Source organism: Muscardinus avellanarius (genome assembly GCF_963383645.1).
Source record: "Muscardinus avellanarius genome assembly, chromosome: 11".
In the NCBI taxonomy this organism is placed as follows: Eukaryota; Metazoa; Chordata; class Mammalia; order Rodentia; family Gliridae; genus Muscardinus; species Muscardinus avellanarius.
In genome coordinates this window covers 3,870,165-3,884,324 of record NC_137797.1, presented here as the reverse complement: position 1 = coordinate 3,884,324, position 14,160 = coordinate 3,870,165, and the positions used below count along the sequence as shown (strand labels likewise).

Here is a 14,160-nt window from a genome sequence, read left to right as displayed (position 1 = left end):
ATAAAGAATAAAAATAGGGCTGGGGGTGTAGCTCGGAGGTAGAATGCCCCTGGGTTCCATCCCCAGCCAGCAAAAAAAAAAAAAAAAAGCCATCCCGGCCCCTACCCCAGCCTCTTGGCCTCGGCCTCCCAGGTCAATAAGGTGACTGCACCAAGATCCCCTCTGCCTAGGGGACCGTCCTGATAGCTAGGCCCCTGCTGAGCACTAAGAGGCCCTCAGGACAGCCAGCCCTGCTGCCCTGGCATGCTGAGGGCCAGGTGGGGGTGGAGACAGACAGACACAGAGAAAGAGGGACCTGGGCAGTGACGCCAGCGGCCCCATCACACTGCCCCATGGCACCCCAGCCCCCATGCCAGCGTACCTCGGGCTGTGCCTCCACTAACCCTCACAGCACACCCACAGAGGGTGCCCATTAGCCCAGCTCCACTAGGGAACCTAAGGCTCAGAGATGCAGCCCTCAAGGCCAGGATGGGGAAGAAAGCAAAAAGCAGGAGCCACACACCATGCCCAAGCACCTGCTCCCTGTCCCAGGCCGGGGGGGCAGTGACAAAGGCCATCCTGTCCCCCTCCCAGGAAGCCCTCACATACCACACACAGACTGGGGGTGAAGTGATCCGATGGGGATGGGGGAGGGAAGATACACAGCTACATCCCAGGCAACTACATCCCCAGCCAGAGGGGGCTCAGGAACAACCCCAACACCCCAACAGAGCAGCCCCTTGGCTGTCAGGAAACCAGGCCCCAAATCCAGAGGCAGAAACAGGGGGCGGAGGCCAGGCGCGGCGCCTCGTCACCCTCCAACGCTTGAGGTCTCCGTGGATGACCCGCAGCTGCAGCCTCTCTCGGAACTCCATTTCCTGGTTGGAAAAATGCAGCTATCATCACCTGGTGGAAAAACTGTGGGAGCCAAGGCTCACCTGGTCACCGCAAGTTCACGCTTGTTAGCGGCACCCCAGGAGGAAGCCACTTCCAGAGAGCCTGTGCCCCCCAGGGCAGCACAGCACCTGTCCCAACGGCCCCCAGCCGTGGACCGCCACACACCGCGCGCTGACATCCTGACGTCCGTCCACCCACAGACGAACGCCGTGGACTCCGTACAGGCCAGGGGGGCGCCCCTGTCCTTAGAAGGCAAACCTGTAGCATGGCGTACAATCTCAGGCCCCGAAGGCCCCCAGGCTTCAAGGTCCCTGCGTGCCCCAGCACGCTCCCCACTACCACCGGAGGGTTAGAACAGTGCATTGGGGTGGCTGGGGAGTATGCTTTCCTACAGAGCCTGCCTGTAAAGGAGACGAGAGAGAGAGAGAGAGAGAGAGAGAGAGAGAGAGAGAGAGAGAGAGAGAGAGATGGGGCCGGGGAGCATGCAAACAGCAGCCCTGGTCTCTTCCAGGACTCCGGAGTAACTATGGTAAAGGCCTAGTGTGGGCTCTTCCCAGCTTCGGAACGTCCCATCCAGAAGGCGAGCTGATCACCGAGGCACCTGTGGGTTCTAGCCTGAAGCAAACGACGGGGACCCAGCTGCGGAGTTCCCCTGGAGGCCCACCCCGTCCCTGAGGCCCTCGCCCCAGCACAGGGGTTGGGGGCACCTCTGTGAGTGCCCCCTGGCTCCTTACTAGAATAATCCACAAATATTTGCTGAGCAGCTACCGTGAGCCAGCCCAGGCCTCACGGGGAAGGCAGGGGCCCTCATTCTCCATGAAGGAACAGCCCCTAACCCAAGTCTGTGCCTCGAACCTTAGAGCTGGGACCCCAAACCTTTCCAAAACGGAAGGTCAGAGAAGGCTGAGTTTAAAAGGGCCACTTACACTAGGCATGGTGGCACATGCCTGTAATCCCAGGATTTGGGAGGCTGAGACAGGAGGATGCAGGTTCAAGGCCAGCCTCCCCTCTCCCTTAGTGAGGCCCTCAGCAATTTAGCAAGACCTTGTTTCAAATAAAAAAAATAATAAAAAAATAGAGCTGGGATATAGCTCAGAGGTAGAACACCCTGGCTTCAATCCCTAGTACCGCCACCAAAAGAGGGGGCGCCATTTGCCACATCCAACTCCCAACATGCAGGAATCTGATTCTGGGCATCGACAGGACCTGTGTTTGGGATACAGGACCAAGAAAAAACTTAGAAAACTATTTTCCCCCAAGGCTGTGAGCTGAAAAGATCGTGCCAAACCTAAGAGAGTTTTCCACACGCTCTGCCCCGCAAGATTAAATCTACCTCTGTTTGAGTTTAAGTGCTGGCAGAAACGAAGGCCCGTGGCACCCGGCCACACACCACGCCCAGCAGAGACGCTGCTGCCAGGGCCCCACCTTCCACCCAGCCCGGTCGGTCCCCACGGGTGCTGCTACCGGGTATCACACGGACAGGATTTGAGTCAGCTCAAACCCAACCAGGCTCTGCGACGAGGCAGCAGGGCCTGGACAGCCTTCTAGAGCCACCAAAGGCCGGGCATGGGTGCATGCATGTAATTCCAGTGCTTGGGAGCCATGACAGGAGGGTCGTAGGTTCAAGGTCAGCCTCAGCAACTTATTGAGACCCTCAGCCACTTAGTCAGAACCTGTTTCAAAATAAAAAGACCTGGGGACAGCCAGGGATGGGGGCTCACGCTTGTTAATCCCAGCATTTGGGAGGCTGAGACAGGAGGATCACAGGTTCACAGACAGCCTCAGCTACTTAGGGCTTAGGGCTGGGGGTGTCACTCAGAGGTAGAATGGCCTGGGTTCTGGGTTCCATCCTCAGTACAGAAAAAAAAAAAAAAAAGACTGGGGTTGTAACTCAAAGGTAGAATACCCCTGGGTTCAATTCCCAGTACCCCAAAACAAAAACAAAAACAGCCGGGCGTAGTGGTGCACCCTTGTCATCACGCTTGTAATCCCCGCGCTTGGGAGGCGGAGACAGGAGGATCGCACAGGTTCAAAGCCAGCCGCGCTGGCTTAAGAGACCCTGTTTCCAAAAATAGAAAAGTATAAAATAGGTCTGGGAGTGTAGCCTGGAGGTAGAAGGGCTTCCAGGAACCCCCAGTACCACCAAAAAACAAAACAAAACAAAACAAACAAACAACTCCACATCACAAAACAAATACAAAAACAAAACTCAAAACAGGGCTAAGGGTATAGCTCAGAGGTTGAATGCCCCTGGGTTCAATCCCCAGTACAAAAATAAATAAACTCACCAAGAACACAGGCTGCTTCCCGGTGTGACGTGAAAGTCCCTCCTGCCCGGCTCCAGCCCTGGGCCGAGAGGTCCTTCCCACACTCCCGCCTGCCTGCCGTTTGACCTGGTGTTGGGGAGGGCACCTGGCCCTGGTGCGTCCAGGTCCCCCAGCAGCCCCACCCAGCCTCCCAGGCCCTGCTCCTCGGCCTCTGACCCTCCAGCTCCCAGGACTTGACAAGAAGCAGCAGCTGTCCCGGGCACCATCTGTATAGAGCTGGGCCACAGCCACCCCAGCTCCCAGTGACCCCGAAAGGTGATGGACAGGTGTCACCCTGGAGAGACAGGACGGCAGGATGCCTGCACATGCTCACCTGAGACCTCGGTGCAACTTCAGCTCGGCCTCAGCCTTGTCTCTGGGCCGTGAGACACCCCACACTCTTCCCGCTAGCTCCTTCTGCTCCGGCTCTCACAGGGGCACCAAGGACTCGCCCTGGGCTGGCCCGTCACATCTCTGTCCTGGGCTCCCTGATGCCAGCCACAGGCAGCCCGTTTCGGGACCCCACAGCCCAGGGCCTTCCCTCCCGCTGTCACACAGGCCCACGGAGGCCACGGCTCCTCCAGGGTGGGCCGCGGCCCAGCCTAACTGCCCACATCCCCTGCTGCACGGCACTGCTGACTCCCAAGCTGGTGGCCTGTGCCCGCCCCTGGTCTGCTCAGCTCTGAGATAGCAGTGACGCCAGTACTGTCCACATCATGGGCGACAGAGGGAGAATTAAATGCACCCAGACTGCCGGGCGTGGTGGCGCACGCTGGTAATCCCGGCGCTTGGGAGGCGGAGACAGGAGGATCGTGCAGGTTCAAAGCCAGCTGCACTGGCTTAAGAGACCCTGTTTCCACATAAAAAAGTATAAAAACAGGCACTGGGAGTGTAGCCCAGAGGTAGAAGGGTTTCCAGGAACCCCAGTAAGACCAAAAAATAAAACCGTACCCGGGTAGAGCCTGCGGGGTTCCCAGCACACGGAGCACATCATCGCCACCACATCCGACCACCTGACCTAGGGAATGCTCTGCCCACCTGCGTCCCGTGGTCTTCCCCCGAGGACCAGGCCCGGCCGCCCCTTTCCTTCCACGCTCTGTTCTCACGGCCCAGAGACCAGCCGACCACTGACCGCAGCTCAGATGAGGGTGCCCAAACCTCTCAGCAGGGCCTGCGGAACCCTCCATGGTGAGCCCTCTCCAGACCCGAGGGTCCCACCACCCTGGCCTCCCCTCAACCACACACTCCGCACAGCCACACTGGTCAAGACAGTCCCCGCCCCTCCCCTGCCCCTGAACTTGACTCCGTGTTCATTACTGCCTCTCTCCACCGATGCCCAGGAGGTCACAGGCCACAGTGGCTCTCAAGGGCTCGTGCACAGTAGGTGCTCAATAAATTAATAACCTAGCACTGTAACCCCAGTACTTGGGAGGAGGATCGAGGGTTCCTGCAGGTAAAGCTCAAGGCAGAATGGCCCTGGGTTCAAGTCCTAGTAACACACATGGACGCGTGCGTGGGATGGAACCCAGGGCCATTCTACCTCCAAGCGACACCCCCAGCCCTATATTTTATTATTTATTTTGAAACAGGGCCTCACTAAGTAGCTGAGGCTGTCTGAGAACCACGATCTTCCAGTCTCAGCCTCCCAAATGCTGGGATTACAAGCGTGGGCTACCTCGCCCAGCTACTCCTCAGCTTCTTAAGGTCTGAACAAGCAGTTCTCCAGGGTTATCAGAGGGCTTGCAGTTAACTAGTTGCCCAAAGTGTCCAACTCGTCCGGGAAGCTTTCTGTTCCTGGGGAAATTCAGTTCCGCCCCTGAAGAACTGAAGCCGGCTCTGGCCTTTGCTGACTGGGTTTCAGGGAAACATAACACCCGCATCCAGGTGACGCCCGGTACAGCAGCCAGTCCGGCTTCCTTGTGCCCAAGCTTCTATTTAAAGTCACCACAAGATCCTGCATTTGACTAGGCAAATACCTGTTTAAATTTTATCAGGCTTACACGACTGCATACCCCCTATTTCCCTCTAAAGTCAACCCTGAAAAGGTTACTCAATCTCACTGTTTTGCTGAGTCCCAGTATTTTCGGACACGTTTGAATGACTCATCAGCCAATCATTTGCACCCTACAAATGCTCCTTTTCCCACGTCCTTGGGCCCAACACACGCGAGAGGAGGGGCCTTCCCAGCAGCTGCCAAGTGTCTTGATTCACAGCTTAGGCCCTGCACCCACAGGCACGCACATGTTCCAGGTGGACTGAAACATCAAGGTTCCTGAAAGACTAACGTCTGCGAAGCATTCCCGGGCTGTCCCATTGGGTCATTACCCACCCCTGCTTTGAAAAGTACAAAGAGGTTTCTCCAACGTTTCTAAGGAAAAGTCCCATCCCAGAACTGAAAATCTCATTCAAACACTATCATGGATTGGGAGGCCGGGATAGGGGGATCATAGGTTTGTGGCCAGCCTCAGCTACTCAGAGAGCCCTCCACGACTTGGTGAGACCCTGTTTCAAAATAAAGAATATAAAAATAGGGCTGGGGTTGTAGCTCGGAGGTAGAATTTTCCTGGGTTCCATTCCCAGTACCACAAACAACAACAACAACAACAACAACAACAACAATAAAATAAAATGAACATCTTAGCTGGGTAGGGTGGCCCATGCCTGTAATGCCAGTACTTGGGAGGCTGAGATAAGAGAATTGCAGGTTCGAGGACAGCCTCAGCAATATAGCAAGACTTTTGGCAACCTAGTGAGCCCCTGTTTCAAAACAAAACAAAAATAAATAAATAAAAAGGGCTGGGGTGTTGCTCAGAGGTAGAATTCCCCTGGGTTCGATCTCCAGTACCAAAAACATTAATTTATTAATTAACTAATGAAATAAACATCATTATGGCTTCATGGCATTCAAAAGTGACAGCAATTTGGGTTTTACTATATCCACAGACTTCAAACATTCTTCACAAAGCGTTTTGTCCTCCAGGGGCTACAAAACCATCAATACTATGGGCTCCCGGTGGACCTCACTAGGCAAGCCAGGCCGCCCCAGGTGCCGCCCCAGGCGCGGCGTCCAGCCGGCTCCTGGGCTGGACCTGGCTGAGCGGCCTTTCCCTTTCGCACAGCACCTCCAGGGCAGTAATAGCGCATCAAAGGCTTTAGGGTACGGCTGTAAAGCTGCGGAGCCAATTACACTCCATTGAAAACAGCTTCTACTTGAATCAACAGCCTTCCCACGCCGTTCCTCAATAAAACCCCAGTCCACCTCCAGTGGACTCCCCTGGGCTTGGCTTGGCTTTGAGTGCACACGGGGCTCTGCGCATGGACCTGCAGGTCTTAGCGTCCACGTGAGTTGCTTCTGGGGGGCAGCCATGGAGTCGGTGGTCTGAGGGGCACGCAATATCCAAATAAGGACGTCATGCGGGGCTCTGAGCTGGCCCTGGATTATCCACCCTCGAAACTCATTCCCCTCAACTTCCCCTTAAGTGAGAAGGGGGTGCGGAGGGCTGGTTGTTCCATCCCTATCAGGTGCCCCTGCTCACTGGCTGCGCGGGCCTGAGAGTTACTTAACACCTCCGCCCCTCCGGTTCTTCACCTGTAAACCTCCAGTTAAGAGGAACAAGGAGCCGGGCGGGCGCGGTGGCGCACGCTTGTCATCCCAGCATTCGGGAGGCTGGGACAGGAGGATGGTGGTTCACGGACAGCCTCAGCTACTTAGTGAGGCCCTTTGCAACTCAGTGAGAGCCTGTTTCAAAATGAAAGAATAAAAAATAGGGCTGGGGGTGTAGCTCAGAGGTAGAATGCCCCTGGGCTCCATCCCCAGTACCATACAAAGAAAAAGAAGAAGGGACAGTTGGCGCACAAGAGCTCAGAGAGCTGCTCATAGTTCAGAGACCAGCCAAAGGCCAGCATTAGCCCACAGAGGGGTCCACGCAGGCGGCCTGATTTGCACAAGAGTGTGTCAGCCGGTGACCCACACCTAGCCGTCCTCAGCAGTGGCCCAGGCTGTGGCCTCCAGGCGAGACAGCCTTTGGTAACTAGTCTCCTAGGACGGGGTCCATGCGGATGCTGCCACCCACTCAGGCAGTACTCCACACCCAGAAGCCTCAGACACCCGAATGCCCCTGCCCCCCACGTGCACCTGCTCCCACTAAGGCTCTGTATCCCCGGGAAAATCTAAACCTACTCTTTTGCCAAGTTTTGACTCAGGCCTGCTTCCCCACTCAGCTCTATCTAGCAGACAAAGAGTATGTATAAGGGGGAAAAGACCCCTAACTCTGGTTCACAAGGTCCCCAAGCCCCAGCGCCATCTGCTCTACCGTTTCCCAGCCTCAACAGTGAGCAATCACTAACGCGTGGACGAGGCTGCCGCGTCACTTCAATACCGAGCCTGTAAGACCCAGCTCCTACGAGGCCCAGAGCCTACAACTGGGTCCTGAACCGGTCGCTGCCCAGCCCTCAGTGTGGACAAATCACAGCCAAGGGAAAAACTACTCCAACTGTTGACTTTCCAATTCTCCTCCTCTGCAACATTGTATCCCAGGTAGTTATCACCTCAGGACTCCTGGAAACAGACTTAGCCCACAGAAGTCCTTGGGGGCAGTATTTCAGTGTCATAAATAAGACCGCCAGCAGGCACCAGCTGACCACACCCCCAGGCAGATGGACAGACAGACCACCTGGAGAGCTACCGGGGGTTCCTTAGTTGTCCCCAACCCTGCCCGATCCTTCTGTCTCCTTGGAGTCTCCCCATCCTCACACCCGCTGCTGTCCCTGTCGCCAGCACCCAGGCCAGCCCTGGGGTGGGTGCAGGGGTCTGCAGCGAGGGGGTCCACCCCTTGCTGCCAAGCCTCTGGCGGCCAAGATCTTCCTCCCTGCTGCTGCCGCGGCCCCAAAGCGAGCAGGCAAGCTCCGTTCTCACAGTTGGGCGGCCCCTGAAGTAACTCCCAAATTACAAGCCCACATCCAGGAGCTAGAGCCAAGATCAAACAGGGCTATGCTTTTCAAAGAGCTACCCAGAGACAGCACACACGAGCCGATTGTTATTATTATCCAGAGACAGGAAAGCCAGACCAAGGGACACCAGCCCCATTACGGGGTGACTCAGGAACCAGCCGGCAATTTCCAACGGTCCCACCCAGGAACTAATTGGCACATGGAGTGGGCAGTGACCTTTGATCCTTGAAGACAACTGTGTGCATGCAGCAGGTGACCCAAGAACACCACCGAGCAAACCAGACGACCCGGATAAGTCCTGAGGCCAGGTTTTACCGGGCGCGACTCGGGGAAACGCACCAGAAAGGCCCTCACTTGAACCTGAAGACGCCCGGGCCTGCTCCCTGCAAAACTGCTGAGGGCAGCGGCACAGGGCCGCGCCCCCTGCTTGGCCTGGGTGGGGGACACGCCCCCAACACGCAGCCAGGGGCAGCAAACGCCCGAGGAGTCGCCTGGGTCCTGCCCGAACGCGCCCCAGCATGCCCGGCGGGGGCCCTTGGCCGCCCTGCAGCTCCTCCCTCCCCAGGCCGCTCACTCACCAGAAACAGACACCTCCATGAGCGCCTCCAGCGGCCGGTTGTTGTCTAGGTCCCGGCTGAGCTGCAGCTCCCCCGTGGAGGGGTCCAGCAGCAGCAGGCGCAGCTCGTTGCCCTGCAGGAAGGTGTAGTTGAGGCTGTCGGACAGGTCGGGGTCGTGGGCCGGGATGCGGCCGATCACACCGCTGGGGAAACTATTGGACTTGTTGGTGACGTAGTTGTTGAAAAGGATCTGGAAGTCGGGCAGCTCGGGAGGGTTGTCGTTCTGGTCCAGGAGGTGGATGTGCACGGTGGCCCGGCTCACCAGCGGCGCCGACGTGGCCTGCACCACCAGCACGTAGTCCCGCCGGACCTCAAAGTCCAGCTCCGCCAGGGCTCGCAGGTCCCCGCTGAGCAGGTCCAGCTGGAAGACCTCCGGCACGTTGCCTTCGACGATCTGATACATGATCTGCGCGTTGGGGCCCTCGTCGGGGTCGCTGGCCCGAATCCTCGCCACCACCGACCCCACGGGGCTGTTCTCCTCGACATACAGTTCCAGCTCGTCCTTCTCAAACACGGGGGGGTTGTCGTTAATGTCCAAGACGGTCACCTGGATCTCCACCGAGGCGCTGAGGGGCGCCGGGCTGCCCCGGTCCACAGCCAGGGCCCGAAGGTTGTACAGGGCCACGTTCTCGCGGTCCAGCCGGCGCTGGGTGCGGATCACGCCAGAGGTGGGCTCGATGTAGAAGTCCCCGTACCCATCGTCCCCACCCTGGAAGGTGTACAGCAGGCGGCCGTTGGGGCCCGAGTCCCGGTCGGTGGCCGAGACCTGGAGGACGCTGGTGGACGGGGGCGCGTCCTCGAAGACGGAGCCCTGGTAGAAATCTCGCAGAAACCTGGGCGCGTTGTCGTTGACGTCCAAGACGAGGATCTCCAGGGAGGTGGTATCCGACTTCTGAGGGATGCCGTTGTCCCTGGCCGTGATGGCCAGAGTGTAGGCGGCCTGGTCCTCATAGTCCAGCTCCGTCATGGTGTAGATGGTGCCGGAGTCGGGGTCAAGGCGGAACTGCGGCACCGGGTCCTCCAACACGTAGGTGATGCGGGCGTTTTCGCCCGTGTCCTCGTCGGTGGCGCTGATGGTGGCGACGGAGGTGCCCACGGGCCGGTCCTCGCTGACACTCACCGTGTAGTGGGAGCTCTGGAAGACCGGCCGGTGGGTGTTGGCGTCCGTGACGTTGATGAACACCTGCGCGGTGTGCGAGCGCGTGCCGTCGGAGGCGGTCACCGCCAGCACGTACTGCCGCTCCTGCTTGTAGTCGAGCGGCAGCGCCAGGGTGATGAGGCCGCCGCCGCTCTGGCTGCTGAGCGCGAAGCGGTTGCGCGTGTTGCCCCCGGTGAGCTGGTAGGTGATCACGCTGTTGGCGTCGCGGTCGCGCGCCCGCAGGGTCAGCACGCTGCTCCCCACGGCCGCGTCCTCGTTCAGGCGCAGCTCGTAGGCGGGCTGCGTGAACACCGGGTCGTTGTCGTTGACGTCCAGCACGGTGATGGACACGCTGGCCGAGGAGCTCATGGGCGGCGAGCCGTGGTCCACCGCCTCCACGCCGAAGCTGTAGCGCTCCACCTCCTCGCGGTCCAGCTCCGCGCACACCGTGATCCAGCCCGAGCTGTTGTGGATCTGGAAGGGGAAGTCGGGCGTGGAGGCGGGGTCCTCGGCCGCGCCGGCCGTGTCCACCAGGCGGTAGCGCAGACGCGCGTTCTCGCCGGAGTCTGCGTCCACCGCCTGAATGTGCAGCACCGAGTGGCCCAGGGGCGCGTTCTCCAGCACCGCGGCCTGGAAGGGGCTGCTCACGAAGATGGGCCCGTTGTCGTTCACGTCCAGCACCTGCACGGAGACCAGCCCCGAGGAATTGATGAGCGGGGGCCGGCCGCCGTCCTGCGCCTTGATGCGCAGCGTGTACTCCCGGATGGCCTCGAAGTCCAGCGGGTTGATGACGTCCAGGCGGCCGCTCAGCGAGTGCAGGTAGAACTGCCCCTTGAGGTTCCCGCTGACGATGCTGTACTGGATGGCCGCGTTCTGGCCCTGGTCGCGGTCGGTGGCCTGCACGCGCAGCACCGCCGTGTTGACCGCCACGTCCTCGGGCACCCGCACCACGTACCGCTTCTCGCTGAACTGCGGGTAGTTGTCGTTCTCGTCCTCCACCGCGATGTGCACGGTGGCCGTGGCGCTGAGCGGCCCGGGGTTGCGGCCCTGGTCGTTGGCCTCCACCAGCAGCTGGTACTCGGCCGCCTCCTCGCGGTCCAGCGCCGCCCGCGTGCGCACCACGCCCGAGCGCGCGTCGATCTCGAACACGCCGCCCGCGCCCCGCAGCAGGCGGTAGCGCAGGTCGGCGTTGGACGGCGCGTCGCCGTCGGTGGCGCGGATGGTCAGCACCTCGGCGCCCACCTCCAGGTTCTCGCGCACGCGCTCGCGGTACTCGGACTGCTCGAACGCCGGGCTGTGGTCGTTGGTGTCGCTGACCGTGACGGTGAGGTAGGTGGCGGCCGAGCGGCGCGGCGCGGCGCGGTCCACGGCGCTGACCTTGAGCACGTGCGTGTCCTTGGCCTCGCGGTCCAGCGCGCGGGCCGTGCGCACCGCGCCGGTGGCCGGGTCGATGGCGAAGAAGCCGCGGGAGCGCTCGTCGAACAGCGCCTCCATCTGGTAGGTCAGGCGGCCCGGCCCGCCCGCGCCGGGGTCGTGCGCGCGCAGCTCGATGACCGCGGTGCCCGCGGGCTCGTTCTCGGGCACGGACACCTGGTAGCTGGGCAGCGGGAACTGCGGGGCGGCGCCGCCGCTGCCCGCGCCCCGCCGGGCCCTCCGCGCGGCCGCCGCCGCCGGCGCCAGGTCCGCCCGCACGGCCACCCGCACGGCCACCCGCACGGCGCGGGGCGCTCTCCGCGGGGCGCACGGCGGGCGCGGGCGGCGGGGCGCGGGGCGGGCCAGGCTCAGCGCCGTCGGGGCGCCGCGGGCGGCCGGGCGGACCTGCGGCGGCGGCCGGCGCCCCCCCGGGCGCGCGCAGCCCCCCGGCCCCGCGCCCGGCCCGCGCCCCCCGCGGCTCACGTCCGCGGCGTCGGGCCAGCCGCGCCCGAGGGCCCCGAGGGCCAGGCCGCCGGCCCCGCCGGGCACGCGCAGCTCCCGGGCGGCCGCTCGCGGCCCGAGCCCCGGCAGCGCGGCGGCGGCGGCCAGGAGCACCAGCGCGGGCAGCACGGGCGGCGGCGGCGAGCGCGCCATGGCCCCGAGCCCCAGCCCGAGCCGGGCGCCGCGGCACAGTCCATGCGCCCCGCGCGGCCCCGCATGCGCCCCGCGCCCCGCACCCCCGGGGGCGCCGGCGGGGGCGCCGGGGGCCGCGCGCCCGGCCTCCCCCGCAGCTTCCACTTCGAGGGCACTTTGCGAAAGTTTGTGAAGTCGGTTTCAAGATGGCTCCTCCGGCGTCCCGGGAGGGCGCCGCGCATCCACCTGCGGCGGCGGCGGCGGCTCCCGAGGCTCCAGGTGGCCGGCGCGGGCTGTGCGGCGGGCGTGGGAGCCGCCGGGCGGGCGGGCGGGCGGGGGCCGCGCAGGGAGCGGCGGGGCGGGGCGGGGCGCTCGGCCCGCGCCCCCTCCGCCGCGCCCCCTCCGCCGCGCCCGCCCCGCCCCCGGCCCCGCCCCGCCCCGGCCCGCCCCGCCCCGGCCCGGCGGCTCATTGTTCGGCCCCGGGGGGAGCCGCCGGAGGTGCGCGCCGGGATGATCGCTATGGAGACGCGGGCCCCCCCGGCCTCCCCGGGGGGCGGGGCCGGGCGGCCGGCGGGGGGTGGCTCCGCTCCCGCGGGGCCCAGCGCGCCCGAGCCTCGCACCCTGCTGGGCCGGCCCGACCCGAGCCGCCGAGCCCGCCACCCCGGCGCGGACCCCGACGGAGACGCCCCGCGCTCCCGATTCGGAGTTGCGGCCCGGGGGCTGGGGACCAGTGAGGCCGAAATGCGTGACCCGACACAGAGCTCCCTTCACCGCAAGACCAAATGCACACCTAGCCGAAATCAGCCCCACTTAGTCGGAAGGCAGCATGTAAAGGGAAAATAATAGTAACACCCTGGTTGACTTTCTGGATTTGGAAGGGCCAGCCAAGGCGAGCTGGTTTGGTGCGGGGACCGGGAATCCGGTCGGTCCCCAGGAGCTACTGGCTGCTCCAGAGTGCGGACCCTGGAGGTGACTGGAGCGGACCGCCACCTGGCGAGGTGGGGTTGAACTGGGCGACAGCCCCCCACCCAGGGAGATCTTAGATCTTTCAGGCTGGAGACACACAAGCCCACCCTCCCGCAGGAACGTCGGGGAGGAGAGCCTTACACCTAAGAGACATCCCTGCCCCAGACTCCTGGGCAAGGGCTGTGGGGGGGGGGGTAATACTTTGCAGAACTTCTCCCCCACCCCCGCCGGGTTTTGTAACATCCCCCCTCCTGTGAGGCACTGGGACTGTGCTCCCCCCTGTACTGTGGAAGCCGACCCCCCCCCACCTCCCAGTGGTATTGGGGGCCTGGAGAAGGCCCCTCCTGGGCCCAGGCTGAGCAGTGGGGACGGAAGGACCCCTGGGAAGGCCTTGAATTCTCCAGCAGAGCCTGGGCTTCCTGGCCAGGGAGGAGCTAGGGCCGCAGGTCCTAGCTGAAGCCAGAAGGAAGGGCCCCTTTGGTCTCAGGCGGCCCCTTTAGTGTGGCATACATTATATATTAGGCGCTGTCTTAACCTAAAAGACAGAGTCCCTTTGGAAGCTTTTAATTCTGGGAGTTTCCACTGGCAAGTCCCCTTTGGGAAATGGGGGTAGGACAGAGTGAGGAGGAGAAAGGCCTGGTCCTAAATGTGACAGGCCCCGGCACTCCCAGCCTGCATGCACTTGGACTCCCCTGGGCAGGGCCTGAAACTAGAAGTCCAGGAAGCAAAAGGCAGGGCAGGGGCCCCAGGATGCAGGGGACCCAGGAGAGGGGTTGCTGGAGAACCCCAGGGAGCTTTGCGATAGGGCTTTAAATAGGGTGGGTTGGGTTTAAATAAACAGCTCGAGTGCAGCGGTGGATTCGGGTGTGGACATGCTTTCCTTGGAAGCAGACACCTGCACACAGCAGGGTACCCACGGGGACTGCCCTGCTTCCTGGTCCCAGGCGGCAGGCAGGGAACCCGGGGGTAACCTCACTAACAGGGTGTCTGCGAAGGCCCCCAAGGCAGAAGGTGATTCCTTCACCCACAGCCATGAGCAAGCCCAAGCCCCCGTGGGGTCAGGCCCAAGCCCCTGTGGGGTCAAGCCCAAACCCCCGTGGGGTCTGGCCGCTTAGAAGATGAACCGGAGGCCGAAGGTGGGTGGGCGTGGGCTCAGGGGGCTGGGCCAGGACGGACACGCCTGCACCTGCAGGCCATGGACTCCGCAGACCTCACAATCTGAACTAAACCCACCTGCTTCACACTCTCCCCCGGCACGTGT

General features: G+C 62.1%; 1 protein-coding gene across 1 annotated transcript in view; it reads right to left on the bottom strand.

The window, feature by feature from the left end:
* The window catches only part of CELSR1 (cadherin EGF LAG seven-pass G-type receptor 1), a gene marked incomplete at both ends in the record, with an annotated part of 153,691 nt that extends 141,737 nt beyond the window's left edge, over positions 1 to 11,954 (bottom strand). The window contains one exon of the mRNA XM_080704752.1: positions 8,711 to 11,954. Within this exon, the coding sequence (XP_080560878.1) occupies positions 8,711 to 11,954 (3,244 nt within the window). The remainder of the gene's footprint in view (positions 1 to 8,710) is intronic.
* Positions 11,955 to 14,160: the final 2,206 nt, after the last annotated feature.